The 14313-nt window shown below is 40.2% G+C and overlaps 1 protein-coding gene across 4 annotated transcripts in view; it reads right to left on the reverse strand.

Annotated features, from left to right (window-relative positions):
- Ints13 (integrator complex subunit 13) overlaps positions 1-14313 on the reverse strand; it is a 51246-nt gene that overhangs the window by 34366 nt on the left and 2567 nt on the right. For all 4 annotated transcript variants that reach the window (XM_052720703.1, XM_052720701.1, XM_052720702.1 and 1 more), the window contains exons 3-5: positions 11836-11910; positions 1215-1417; positions 392-472 (exon numbers count right to left, since the gene is read on the reverse strand). In XM_052720703.1, coding sequence (XP_052576663.1) covers positions 392-472; positions 1215-1417; positions 11836-11910 — 359 coding nt within the window. The remainder of the gene's footprint in view (positions 1-391; positions 473-1214; positions 1418-11835; positions 11911-14313) is intronic.

The raw sequence follows: 14313 nt of genomic DNA on the forward strand, positions 1-14313 counted from the left end.
TTGATCATCCCTAAATACTACTATGAGTATAAAGCAAGAATGTTTTTTCTCAACTGTTATTATTTAAAAATAAATTCACACAATGCAATGAGTTGCTACATTTTGAACTGATAAATAATGAGTAATGACATCCACAATCAAAACAAATATGCACTATAAATTTATGTATTATTTTATCATTCTGAGCACCTATCTTGTGAGAAGAAAGTAATATTCTAAAATGTAAGGAAAATGAAAAAAATTCTGATCAAACTTACAGCTTTAAGCTAATTTATTAAGTAAGAAAAATCAAGGAAATGCTACCAAACACACTGAAAATTATTGCAAATAAATATGAAATACACATCATGTGAGGTTAAAGACAGTTATTTCATCTACAAATTATACTCACTGATCTGAATTTGCAGCAAGCTTGTTATGCTCATGAATTGTTTCTTGGACACAGTCTTCGAGCATCCGTACATGACTATCACTATGTTATTAAAAAGAGAGAAAAAGGAACAAGCAGTAAGAAAAAAGTCAAAGCCACTATTCAGCTGCAGTATGCGGACACTGGCATTTAAAATTACTTCAGCAGGCCTGGAGGGAGGGCTCAGAGGTTAAGCGCAAGTATCGCTCTTGCAGAGGGCCTCAGTTTAGTTCCCAGCACCCAACCAAGTCTAGCAGCTCACAACCGCCTGTAACTTGCCTTCTAGCTTCTGTGGCACCTGTACTCATGTGCACAAGACCCACATACAGACACATACGTACACATAATTTAAAAAATTTACTACAGCAAAGACTATCTTGAGCATAATATCAAACTATTAGATAAAAAAAAAATCAGTGAAGAAAAGGTCTTATCAATTTACATAATAATCTAAACAATTTTCACCAAGATGATTTTTTTTTTGGGGACAGTTTTGCTCTGTAGCCCTGGCTGGCCTAGAACTCATTACCTTGGCCTCAAACTCAGAGCGATCTTCTGACCCCTGCCGCCCAAGTACTAGGATTGCAGATGTGCATGAGCATACGCAGCTTATCAAGATGGATTTTTATTTAGAAGTGAATAAGCCCAGTCTCAATATTAAAGGCAAATAATAATAATAAAAAAAATCAGAGAAATCCACTTGCATATTCTTACATATTTATAGGCTACTCACACTTTGTAAAATAAAAACATAATAGTAATTAAAATTCTCTCAGGGAAAAGATCACTGTGATTAACAGCCCACCTTTTTGCATTTGTAATGCAGATTATCCGTCCTCTATTCCCAACTCGTTCTGCATTCTCCATGAGTAAAGTGCGAGCCTCATGTTGGTACTCAGTAATTTTGCAAAGGGTCTCCACTGCTGCAACAAGCCCATGCAGAATGCTACAGCACTCTGGATCTGCCCGAGGGTTAGGGGGGCCCACAGTAGCCAGTGCTGCCATGAGCTAAGCAAAGGGAGAAACAACCATATTGACAACATGACACGTTAGACAAAAACATACCGAGAAAACTACTTAAAAAGCTTCTTAAAAAGGGGCCAGAGAGACAGCTCAGCAATTATGAGCACTGGCTGCTCTCCCAAAGGACCCAGATTCAATTCCCAGCACCCACATGACAGCTCACAACTGCCTGGAACTCCAGTTAAAAGGGATCCAACACCCTCACACAGACATACATGGCAGAGCACCAATGTACATAAAATAAAAATAAATAATTTACATATATACATATGGATACAAACTCCCATAACAAAATACTAGCAAGCCAAATCTAACAACATGCACACACAAAATCATACACCATGACCATGGAAGATTTCTATCAAGAATGAAAGTTAATTTAGTATCAGGTGGGGAGGGGGAGGGAAGAAGGGGTTGTGGGAGAAAATACAAGCAGGGAGAAACAGAATTACGGCATATTTTCAGGGTAATAGGGAAACCCAATACAGTAGAAAACTTTCTAAAATATAGACATATATGAAGGAGATCTAAGTGAAATCTCCGAATAATGGGGGAGACAGAGTCCCAAGTGGCCATCTCTTGTCACCAAATAAAGCTTCCAGTACCAGGATTGAGTTACATCTGAGTTGTTTGCCAAAGGGGCCCCATGGGAATCCCCAAACAACCCAGGCTGTTGCCAAGACTATAGGTTACTGTCCACAAACTGATGACAAGGCCCCATTGCTGAAGACAAAACCTATACAACTCACTGAACATGGGTATGTCGAGCTGGTGCCTACAGAGCTTTCACCCCTCCATTCCAACACCTTTAGTGCAGGAAGGTACTCTGCATGCTCTCAAAACACCAGGATCCTTTATCTACAACGTTGTACTACCTGCAAAATAGGCTAGGGTAATGGTGGCACAAAGCTTGCAGAAGTAAACAATCTATATAACTGATTTGACTTAAGGCCCATTCCATGAGATGGAACCCTTACCTGATATTGCTTGTGTGACCAAGAACCTGAGACTAGAAAATCAGGGACCTAGGGTAAAATCAAATAGTGGTCTAGAAATATGTAGTGATAAATGACTCATAATGGTATTCTGCTATACTCATAGATTAATGCCTTGTTCAGCCATCATCAAAGAAGCTTCCTTTGGAAGATGGGAACAAATACAGAGACCCACAGGCAGACATTGCACAGGGAATGAGAGACCTTGGAACACTGTGGTGGTCTGAATAAAAATGGCCACTACAGGCCCATAGAGAGTGGCACTTTTAGGAGGTGTGGCCTTGTTGGAAGAAGTGTGTCACTGGGGGAGGTGGGCTTTGAGGTTTCAGAAGCTCAATCCAGGTCCAGTGTCTCACTGTCTCTTCCTGTTACCTGTGGATCCAGAGGTAAAACCCTCAGCTACCTCTCCAGCACTTGCATGCCACCATGCTTCCCACCATGGCAATAATGGACTAAACCTCTGAACTGTAAGACAGCCCCAATTAAAGATTTTGCTTTATAAGAGTTGTCATGGTCATGGCATATAGTCACAATAATCAAACCCTAAGACACACAACTCAGTCCTAAATGGGATGTCTCCATAAAACTATTCCCCTCAGAGGTCAGGGAACCCCTTGGAAAAAGAGGTGGAAAGAGTGTAAGATCCAGAGGGGATAGAGGACACCAGGAAAACAAGACCCCCTAACTCAACATGAGCAAAGCTCATATGAACTCACAGAGACTGAAGCAGCATGAACAGGGCCTGCATGTGTCTGCACCAGGTCCTCTGTGTTTATATTTTGGCTTCCAGATTAATGTTTTTATGAGATTCCTGAATGAGTGAACAAGTGGGTCCCTGATTTTTGTGCCTTCTCTTGGTCTCTTTTCCTTCTGATGGTTTGTCTTATCCAACTTCAATGTAATAGCTTTTTTTTAATCTTATTACATTTCATTTTGTTATATATTAAAAAAATCAATCAACAAATGAAAACCTAGTTACTAGTGTAAAGGTTAACAATTGAACTGTCATTTATACATGCTTAGAGAGGGAAAATCAGTTTTCTCCAATGGAGTGACACTAGATGTATCAACCATTCCAGGACATTCCTCATGATCAGGAGTAACTAGTTGACCAACATATAATGGACTCCACAGTTTTTTGTGTGCTTTTATTTGGTTGCTGTTTGGTGGTTTGTTATTGTTGCTGCTTGTTTTGGGTGGTGCTTTTTTTTTTACTTTACTGGTTTTGGGGAGGGTTTGCTGTTGTATTGGGTTTTTGTTTTTTGAGAAAGAAATAAAAGTTGGGTAGGTATTGAGGGGGAGAGGATCTGGAAGGACTTGGGGTAGAAAGAATAGGATCAACATATATTTAAATTTAAAAATTGTTTTAAATAATAAAAAATATAATAAAAGGGAAAAGAAAGTTAACTTAGCATCAAAACAAAGCTAACGTAAGACACATTACCAATAAAATCAAACCACACCATCACCTCCACATAAACCCAGACAAAGGTTCTGATAAAATCCAAATAAAACCCAATAAACTGGAAACAAAGAGGAGTTTCCTCATTCAGATAAAGGGTATACCTGAAAATCCTCTGAGGGTACCACACTGTGGTGATATTTTGTTTGTACTCTAACAAATAAAGCTTGCCTGAAGATCAGAGGTCAGAGTCAGCCACTAGTTAACCATAGAGGCCAGGCAGTGAGTGGTAGCACACAGCTTTAATCCCAACACTAGGGAGGTGGAGACAGGAAGTGATATGGCTGGGCAGAGAGAGGAAGTGATAAGGTGGGTGGAGACAGGAGCTTGGCACTTTCAGGCTGAGGATTCGGTAGAGGTAGGAAGTCTCTAGTGGATGGCTGCTCTGCTTCTCTGATCATTCAGCTTTCACCCTGATATCTGACTCTGTGTTTTTATTATTAAGACCAATTAGGATTTGTGCTACACCACACCGAAGGGTTAAAGACTAAATGTGTTCACCATAATAATGGCAGATACAAACAAGGATGTCCCTCTTACCATTTTACTCAACACTGTATGGATGTTCTAGTCAGGACAATTAGAAAAGAAAAGGAAATGTAGGGATTCAGACAAGAAGTAGAACTATCCCTACACTGCAGTAGACATGATCTTTCATACAGAAAACTGTAAGGAATCCATTAAAAAGCTACTAGAATTAATCAACACCAGGCTGCAGCTGTATTGCAGTAGTAGAGCCCTTGTCTAGTATGCATGAGGCTATAGGTTCAATCCCAAGTACTGCCAATTTATTAATCCACCAAGGTTGCAGGATATAATATCAATACACAAAATTAATTGTATTTCTACACACTTAGAATGAATAATCCAAAAAGAAAATTAAGGAAAAAAAAACAACTTACAATAACTCTCAAAAGATACTTAAGAATAAATTTTACAAAATAAATGAAAAGCTTACACTCCAAACTACCAAACACTGAATAAAGAAATTAAAAAAGATGTAAACACACAGAACAACTTCCTGTGCTCATGGCCTACTAAGATGGTAACATCACCCAAACGGATCTAGTTTAGTTTGGCTCCTGTTAGTCTCAGCTGATTTTTGTGTTTACAAAGCTGATTCTGCAAGGGATCCAAAACAGCCAACCCATTCCAAAGAACGAAGCAGAAAGACCAAAATGAACTGACTTAAACACCATACCAAGCAGCAGGTATTCAGACAGTGTGGACTGGTGTGAAGATGGACAGGCCAGGGGTGTGTGTGGACCAGCCTTGCATACATGAAACCCTAGGTTATACTGTGAGCACCATATGAAACCCAGAGTGGTGCCAGTGAGATGGTTCAGTGCTGCCAAGCTTGATGACCTGATTCAAGTCTCAGAAGCCATGAAAAAGCAGAAGACAGAACCAACTCCACAAAGCTGTTCTCTGACATCCACTTGTGCACATGGCACATGAAGAATCCTTGTCTCTCCACGTTATTGTAATGAAAAATTTTAAGACAAATTTAAAACACAGGCACAAGAGCTAAGTAGAAAACTAGCCAAGAAACATATACAAATGGCCAGTAAGCACATGAAGAAATGTTCGATGATATTACTCATTATGGAAATACAATTTTCAAATGAAGTAACGTTGAACGCTCTAGGAGTCTAGAACCCAAAGTCAGATAATAACAAACACTGATAAGCACTTAGAGGAAAGCAAACCCTCATTCACTGCTGGAAGGAGGTAAAAGGTGCAGCTATTACTGTCAAACAGCTTGATACACGTTACCAAATCACCAACCAATTCCACTCTTAAGTGTGTATCAAAAACAAAAAATGAGAAAGGGGTCATAATTTTCACATGAAAACCATATACAGGTGTCGCAGCTTTATTCATAACAGCTGCAAATGTTCAGTGCCTGACAGATAAACAAAATGATGTACACATCTACCCAATACTGGTTTAAAAAAAAAAAAAAGAACGAAGAGAGCTGGAGAGAAGGTTCAGTACTCTTGCTACCTAATGGATCAAGCCTGACGACCTGGGTTCAATGCAGAACCATGTAAAGATGGAGAGAAAGGACTCCAAAAAGCTGTCCTAAGCCGGGCGGTGGTGGCGCACACCTTTAATCCCAGCACTCGGGAGGCAGAGCCAGGTGGATCTCTGTAAGTTCGAGGCCAGCCTGGGCTACCAAGTGAGTTCCAGGAAAAGGCACAAAGCTACACAGAGAAACCCTGTCTCGAAAAAACAAAAAAAAAAAGCTGTCCTGAGTTCCACATAAATACACAAACATACATCGTGCACACACAATTTAAAAAAAAGTATAAACATCACCATCGGTGTCTTCAGGCAAGCTTTATTTCCTAGATATTTCCAATATATCACCACAAAGTGGTTTTGGACTAAAAAGAATGTTAAACATTGTTACCAGATTTGAACATTACACAATGTACACATGTGCTAAACATCGCTTTGTACTGTATTTGCACACTTCATTTCTATGTCACAGTAGAAACCTTCACAGGATTCAAGGGAGCCAGAGCGATTTAGCTTTAGCATTAAAAATAAGAAAGGAGGGGGCTGGAGAGATGGCTCAGAGGTTAAGAGCACTGACTGCTCTTCCAGAGGTCCTGAGTTCAACTCCCAGCAACCACATGGTGGCTCATAACCATCTGTAGTGAGATCTGGTGCCCTCTTCTGGTCATACATGCTGTATACAAAATAAATAAATCTTTAAAAAAAAAAAAAAAAAAATAAGAAAGGAGAGCTGCTAAATGGCTCAGTGGGGAAAGAAGCTTTCTGCTAAGCCTGACAATGAGTTCGATCCCCAGGACCCACAGAGTAGAAGGAAAAGGAGAACTGCTTCATAAGGTAATTTTACATACATAAAGACAATATGTTGTACATACTTTTTAAAGCTAAGATAGTTTATTTATTTATTCGTTTGTTTGCTTATTTAGGTCTCAGGTAACCCAAGCTAGGCTCAAACTCTATGCAGCTGAGGACAACCTTGACTTCGGAACCTGCTGCCTTCAACTCCTGCGCTGAGATTGCAGGCATTCTCCCCACACCCGGCTTTATGTTGTGCTACAGATGTCAATGCCGGGCTTCCGCCTACTATGTAAGTGGAGCTGTTTAGAGAGACACTGGCTTGGCTCTCTTCAACTGCTACAAACAGGTTTTAGCATGGCTAATCCAGAGGGGAAATGAAAAGGGGGCAGTGTTTCAACAAGCGACTTGTACTTGTTATGGTTTAGGTCAAAACAGCTGCCCAGGCTCTTATGTCTGAACACTTGGACCCCAGCTGGTGGCACCTTTTTCAAGGCTGTGAAACATTTAGGTCTAGGTGCTCACAAAGCAAATGTAAGCCACTTAACACGGGGCTTTGAGGGGTACTGCCCGGCCCTGCTTCTGGTCTCCCTCTTGGCCTCCTGATCTACCAACCTCACATTCCCACACAGACAGCTCCAAACAGGGCTGCCCCCACCACTGTGCCTCCTCTGAAACTGTGAAGCAAAGAAAGCCTTCCTCCCTATGCTGCTCCTGACTGGTATTTTGTCAAAGCCCTGAACAGGAAAAGTAATACACAAGCTTATGAAGCACATGTATGAAATCAGATGGAAAAATTAATTAGATGGACAATGTCTATTTTAAAAAAGTAACCAAAAGAAGGAAAAGTATATTTATAAACTACTATATAGCCCAGTAATATAGGAAAAGCTTAACAAGTATTGGTTTACAGAGGGGATAATATATTTCCTTGAGAATGCAGCAGAAATAAAACTTTGGAGTCAGATATGGATTGAAATTCTGTTCAGCCTTTTATTAACTATGTGACCCTGGTCAATCTCTTCTGGCCCTTTTCCTCACCTAACCTGGAAATAAAAATAATAATAGAACCTGTTCCACAACAGTGGCACTCTCAAGCTTTATTTAACAGACAATAGTAAGACCCAAACTCCAGCAGTGTGACAATTTTTTTGGAAAAACCACATATACAGGCTAGAGATGTGTGCCACAACGGAAAGACTGTGGGTCTTGGGCTCGTGCCTGCATGAGGAAGGAATTATAGCAAAGAATGTCTAAAGTCCCTCCAGCCTAAATATTTACAACCAGCTAACTTTACTCCCTATTCATGAGGATTTCTGACAACTACTTGTGATAAGAATAACCAAAGCGCCAGGCGGTGGTGGCGCACGCCTTTAATCCCAGCACTCGGGAGGCAGAGGCAGGCGGATCTCTGTGAGTTCGAGGCCAGCCTGGCTACCAAGTGAGTTCCAGGAAAAGGCACAAAGCTACACAGAGAAACCCTGTCTCGAAAAAAACAAAACAAAACAAAAAAAAAGAATAACCAAAGCACAATGTACTACATCCACTTTATACAAAAACATCTTCAACATCAGTGATTTGCTAGAGTTGCCCTCATAGTAGCTTCTTCCTGATATACTCACAACTTCAGAGTATTGAAGGAGGTACTAAAGGGTTCCTCCCAACACTGGACATTCATGTACTTTTGCTTGACTGGGTATGTTGGGTTTGGTTTTTTTGAGACAGCATCTGCCGTAGCCCAGGCTATTCTCAACCTCACTATGTAGTCTAGATTGATCTTGAACTCCTGACCCTCCCTGCCTATTCCTCCTGAATGATGGGATTATAGGACTGGGCCATCATGCCCAGCAACTTCTCTTCTGGTCATATACTATGGGATCTACCGCAGAGGTGTAGAAAAGAAGGCCTAAGCGAATGTGTGCTCGTTTTTATTCACACACAGTTAGACAGGCTCCAACGTTTTTTTCATGATACTTCCTGAAAGACAGTGAATACTAACAATATTCTGGAGAGGTAAAAGTATAAAGCTAAGCCAATAAAAACCCTGTTTCTTCAGTGACTTATCTCAAAATGACAAGTTAGACATGCTTACAGTTTAAATGACTAATCACAAATATTTAAGATGAAACATTGTGATAAACACATTTTTTCTTTTTCCTTTCTTTTTTTTTGGCTTTCAAGACAAGGTTTCTCTGTGTAGCCCTTGCTGTCCTGGATCTTACTCTGGAGACCAGGCTGGCCTAGTGGCCTAGAACTCACAGAAATCTGCCTGCCTCTGCCTTTTGAATGCTAGGATTAAAGGCGTGCACTACCACTGCCCGGCCAGATAATCTCTCATGTTGTTCATATGCATTAGTGAAGGATTTAGTAGACTGACATTTTCTATCCAAACTAAACAATAGCAGGAAACAAAGCTACCAGAAACTCAATGTTCTTAAATAATAGATGATAAACTTAATGAATTTAGCCTAAATTTATCTGTGCTCCCTCCACTAAGACCACAGTAAAGTAACCTTTAAAAAGCATAAATCTACCAGTCCTGATGGGGCAGGCATCTAATACTAGCTAGTGGAGGTGAGGCATAAACCCAACGTCTGAAACGTCTACAAAGGGGATCCAGTTCATGGTACAGTGCTTGTCTAGCATGCAGGAAGCCATAAGTTTAATCCCCAAGAACATTCCTATCACCACCACAATAAAAAAAAAAAAAGCACAAAATCCAGATAAAAAGGAGGTAACAGACAAGTAAGAGCAATATGAGAAATGTTAATGAGAATTATAAAAATGAAAAAATGACAATGAGCAGAACAGGACTGAACAAGGTACCTACATGGGAAAAAGACAAGATGATGATACACTCCATAGAACCTGAGAGACATTTCAAAGTAGGAAGCTGCTGTGGAATAATCCCTTTGTACACTGTGAAGATTTGTCGCTGTGATTGGTTTAATAAACAAGCTGACTGGTCAACAGCTGAACAAAATAAGGTTAGACGGGAGAGCCAAAATGAGAATGCTGGGAAGGAGAAGGGCAGAGTCTGGAGTTGCCAGCTAGACACAAAGGGTGCAGGAGATGAAATTGCCATGCTAATAAAGGTACTGCCACGTGGCAGAGCATAAATAAGGAATATGGGTTAACTTAAAATGTAAAAGCTAGTTAGTAATAAGCCTGAGCTATTGGCCAACAATTATAGTTAATATAAGCCTCAGTGTGTTTATTTGAGAGCGGCTGCGGGACAGGAAAACTCCACCTACAGGAGGCGCCAAGCATCACACAAACCAAGGTGGAGGAAGGTGCTGAAAAACGTACAAATAGCCTGAACTCAGTACACAGCACACTCTGACTCAGCCCCTAACCCATTAACGAATTACCTTTCCCAGATCACCACACACAGAGAATCACATGTACCACGCATGTACACCACAGACCATAGCAGAATATAAGGGCAAAGTCCTGAACTAGCACTGCCCAACAGAGCTTTATGAAAGGTTGCATATGTTCCCTGTTTGTCCTGTGCCATACGGGAACCACTATCTACCTGTGGCTTACTAAGCATCTAAACATGGCAAAGACTACAAAAGAACTATAATTTCAATTTTAAATTACCACACAAAGCTAGAACTATTCTTAGATAACAAAGTACTAGATTAAATGTAGCAAGATTAAACACTCTCAGAGTCCACCTGTGAGTGGCAGAACCTGACAGTGAGGTCCACAGCACACAGGTAAAACAGTAGAGTGCCTTATCTGAAGACCTTGCTTGCAGCGTCATAAAGAGACGATCTGTGGACTGTGACATTTTGAGGATCCTTAAGAAAAACAACTGACTTATACCACAGTGAAGCCCAGTCAGGAATACCTACCCACTAGTCAGTGACTTGCTGATAAACAAGACTGCACAGCCAAAGTTCAGCAGGCATTTAAGTAAAGTCTCAACATGGAAAGAACTCTGGGAACATAAAGATCAAAACTGATCTTCAAATAAGCCCTAATAACCTCCAGTTTAAAAATACATATACAACCATGAAACAAGAGAAGATTGACAAAAAGGGCATGATTAGAGTACAAGGATAAGCTCTTGGAAATTAAAATACAGTCAAATAAAATTTCCAAATAAGAGTTACAAGGTTCAAATAGTCAAATAATACAGGTGCTTGATAAGAAAATGACTTTAACCTAGGAAGTCCAACACCCTACTAATAGATATTCTACAAAAACACAGAACACAGACACAAGAACAGTATCAAAGACACAACTCAGAATTTTCTCTGAACTAAAGAATGTAAGGTCCAATCTAGCACATGAGAAAGACCCATTAAGGCACATCATTGAACACCTTCAGAATATAAATGAAGAAAGAAAAGACTCTGAAAGCGTTCAGAAATTAAATGACACTGGACTTCTACAGCAGCATCAACAGAAGCCTGAACATAGTGGAGTGAGACACTTACAATTCTGAGAAAGTATAACTTCTATATTCAAAATATCGACAAAAAGAACCATGTTACATGAACTGTGGAGGCCACACTCTACCAGACAAATGATCACACAGAGGAAACGATGTGATATGAGAAGCAGTAGAGCACGGTGTCATGCAGTCAGTGCAGACTGGGCTTCAGGAAACTGCTGAATTATCTGATACATTTGAGGTAAAAGAGATACAAAGAAGCTTTGAGAGATGTGAGCAACAACAGGTATATAGGGAGGAAAAGGAGATGATAAATTCTACAAATAAATAATCATAAACAATATTTGGCATAGCAGTGAACAACATTTTAATGCAAATGTAGAATTCTAAACAAAAATTCTGATATAACAATTAGAAAAAACAAGGGAAAGGCATGAGTGGGGAAGAGTCTTAGTAAATCATCACTAACAATCAGGATAAAGTTTAAAACTAAGAACTCAATAAACAAAACGTGTTATATAGAAATTACATTTAACATGTAAATTAAAACCAGGAACTAGAGCTGAGATTTGCTTGGGGTGAGTGGGACAAAGAGCTGTTTTTCTTTTCATATAACTTGGGATTTTAAAACTCTACAAAGATACAGGAATTTTTTTTTTAAAAAGTAATCATTCTTATAAAGTTTTACCACATTTAGATAGTTTTCAAAACCTAAGCATACCTCCTGTAAGTTTTGGTCTTCTTGAGTCCAAGAATTTAAAACATGTGCTCCCGAGTCACTCACAATGAAATTCACCTAATAGATATTAAAGAAACAATTAGTATTCAACTCTAATTTCACTCAGTTGCCATCACATTGTAAAATAACACACAATTCCTAACACTGGCAACTACCTGATTCATTCATTCTCTAAGTGTGAATGTCTAGTACATGTAGCTGCTATTCAGCACTGAGTATATGGGAATGCAGTAATAGATAAAACAGTTCTGTCACACGTGGAGAATGTCTGGGGTAAAAAATGTGGTAAAGCAGTGTAGGAAGAACACAAGCAAATAAATGAAGAAGAAAATTTCAGCGAACAATAAATGCTATGAGAAACAACTTGGTTCACTACTCAAGATCAGGGGGTGAAAGACGGGCTCTCCACAGAGGCAGCAACCGAGAGGACTACAAATTGACTATTGAACCAGCCACAGAAGAAGCCAGGGATAGATAATTCCAAGTACAGCAAACAGCAGATGCAAAGGCCTTTAAATTTAAATGCACACCCAAAAAGCAAAATCCAGAATAAGCAGAGGGTTTGGAGATAAGCCTGAAGAAACAGGCACAGCATTGAAAGCCATCAAGGCACTGAGAGCCAAATAATGGACATGAACTCTATTCTTTTCTTCCCCCTCAGTAAAACACAATTTTAAAAGTACTGTAAGTGATGAAAGTACAGCCCACTAGTATAACGCCTGCCTAGCAGGCAGTATTAGGTTGGATCCTAGCACCACAATGCTGTGGGATGTTCTGTATGGCAAATGTGTTGCTGATTAATCAATAAATAAAACACTGATTGGCCATTGGCTAGGCAGGAAGTGTAGGCGGGACAAGGAGGAGAATAAAGCTGGGAAGTGGAAGGCTGAGTCGGGGAGACACTGCCAGCCGCCATGATGAGAAACAGCATGTGAAGACGCCAGTAAGCCACGAGCCATGTGGCAAGGTATAGATTAATGAAAATGGATTAATTTAAGCTATAAGAACAGTTAGCAAGAAGCCTGCCACGGCCATACAGTTTGTAACCAATATAAATCTCTGTGTTTACTTGGTCGGGTCTGAGCGGCTGTGGGACTGGAAGGTGAGGGAGATTTGTCCTGACTGTGGGCCAGGCAGGAAAACTTAAGCTACAAATGGCGTCCAACGTGGGGCAAGAGTTTCCACCTAAAAACTGAAAAAAAAAAGATTCTAAAACGGAGCTAAAAACAGTTCCTAACTGTCTCTCTCAAATGAGCAGCAGCTGCCGGTTTGAGCTACTGGTGGGTTCCTAGCGTGCGCACTCGACCTGCCGTATGGCGGGAATGAGGCCTCTGCAAGTGGCACATTAAGCTGCTTGGTGGATTTAGACTTTGCTAGTACAAAACAAAAAAAAAGAGGTTTCTGGGCTACATGCTGCTTGGCTAAAATCATAGACCCACGATAGCTCCCAGAGCTGGTGTAAAACGTAACACCGCCATGTTGGGAAGCTGAGGTGGGCGGAGCCAGCAGTCACAGCTGCTGCAGTTTAAAGCAACAGATTCACAATAAGACAGATTCAGATGTAATAGTTTACAATGTGTGTAAAAATATACGTAGGCTTGAAAGAGAAAAAAAGGAATATATACAGTTATATAAAGAAATAGTTTTTTAAAATAAAGTCTTTAAAGAGACAGTAAAGGTAGTATAAAAAATAAGCCACATAAAAATGGATATTACACAGAGAATCTGCATTGTGTTGTCTTTGGGATTCTTAACTGCAGAGAGATATTTGATTGTAAAGGAAGCTGAGTTAAACCAGTATGTATATTTTAAAGATACCTTGACTTCAAAATTTGGATCTAAGGATGTGTTGCCTTGGAAAGGAATCTCTGCTTTTGTTCCCACAAAAAGGCAAAGGCTATGGATTTGTTCCAGATTAAGATACATCAGGTTTGACCAGCCAAGACCCCCTGAAAGGTCTCCATGGCCCAGATGATCCAACATCCAGAATCCTTTCAAGGCAACTGGCTCAGACGATACAGCCTCACGGACTACTCCATGATCCTAAAATTTTCTTTGTTTCCCCATAAGATACAGCGCCCCCCCTCCAGCAGGAAGTAGTAAGAGAAGCGACGCCCAAATTCCCAAATATACCAAGCTGACTTTGGAGATGTGTAAAGGTTAAAACCTTCCTTTTTAAGAAAAGAAAAGGGGAAGTGCTGTGGGATGTTCTGTATGGCAAATGTGTTGCTGATTAATCAATAAATAAAACACTGATTGGCCATTGGCTAGGCAGGAAGTGTAGGCGGGACAAGGAGGAGAATAAAGCTGGGAAGTGGAAGGCTGAGTCGGGGAGACACTGCCAGCCGCCATGATGAGAAACAGCATGTGAAGACGCCGGTAAGCCACGAGCCATGTGGCAAGGTATAGATTAATGAAAATGGATTAATTTAAGCTATAAGAACAGTTAGCAAGAAGCCT

The sequence above is a fragment of the Peromyscus californicus genome, unplaced genomic scaffold (assembly GCF_007827085.1).
Source record: "Peromyscus californicus insignis strain IS unplaced genomic scaffold, ASM782708v3 Scaffold_6__1_contigs__length_162567912, whole genome shotgun sequence".
NCBI lineage: Eukaryota > Metazoa > Chordata > Mammalia > Rodentia > Cricetidae > Peromyscus > Peromyscus californicus.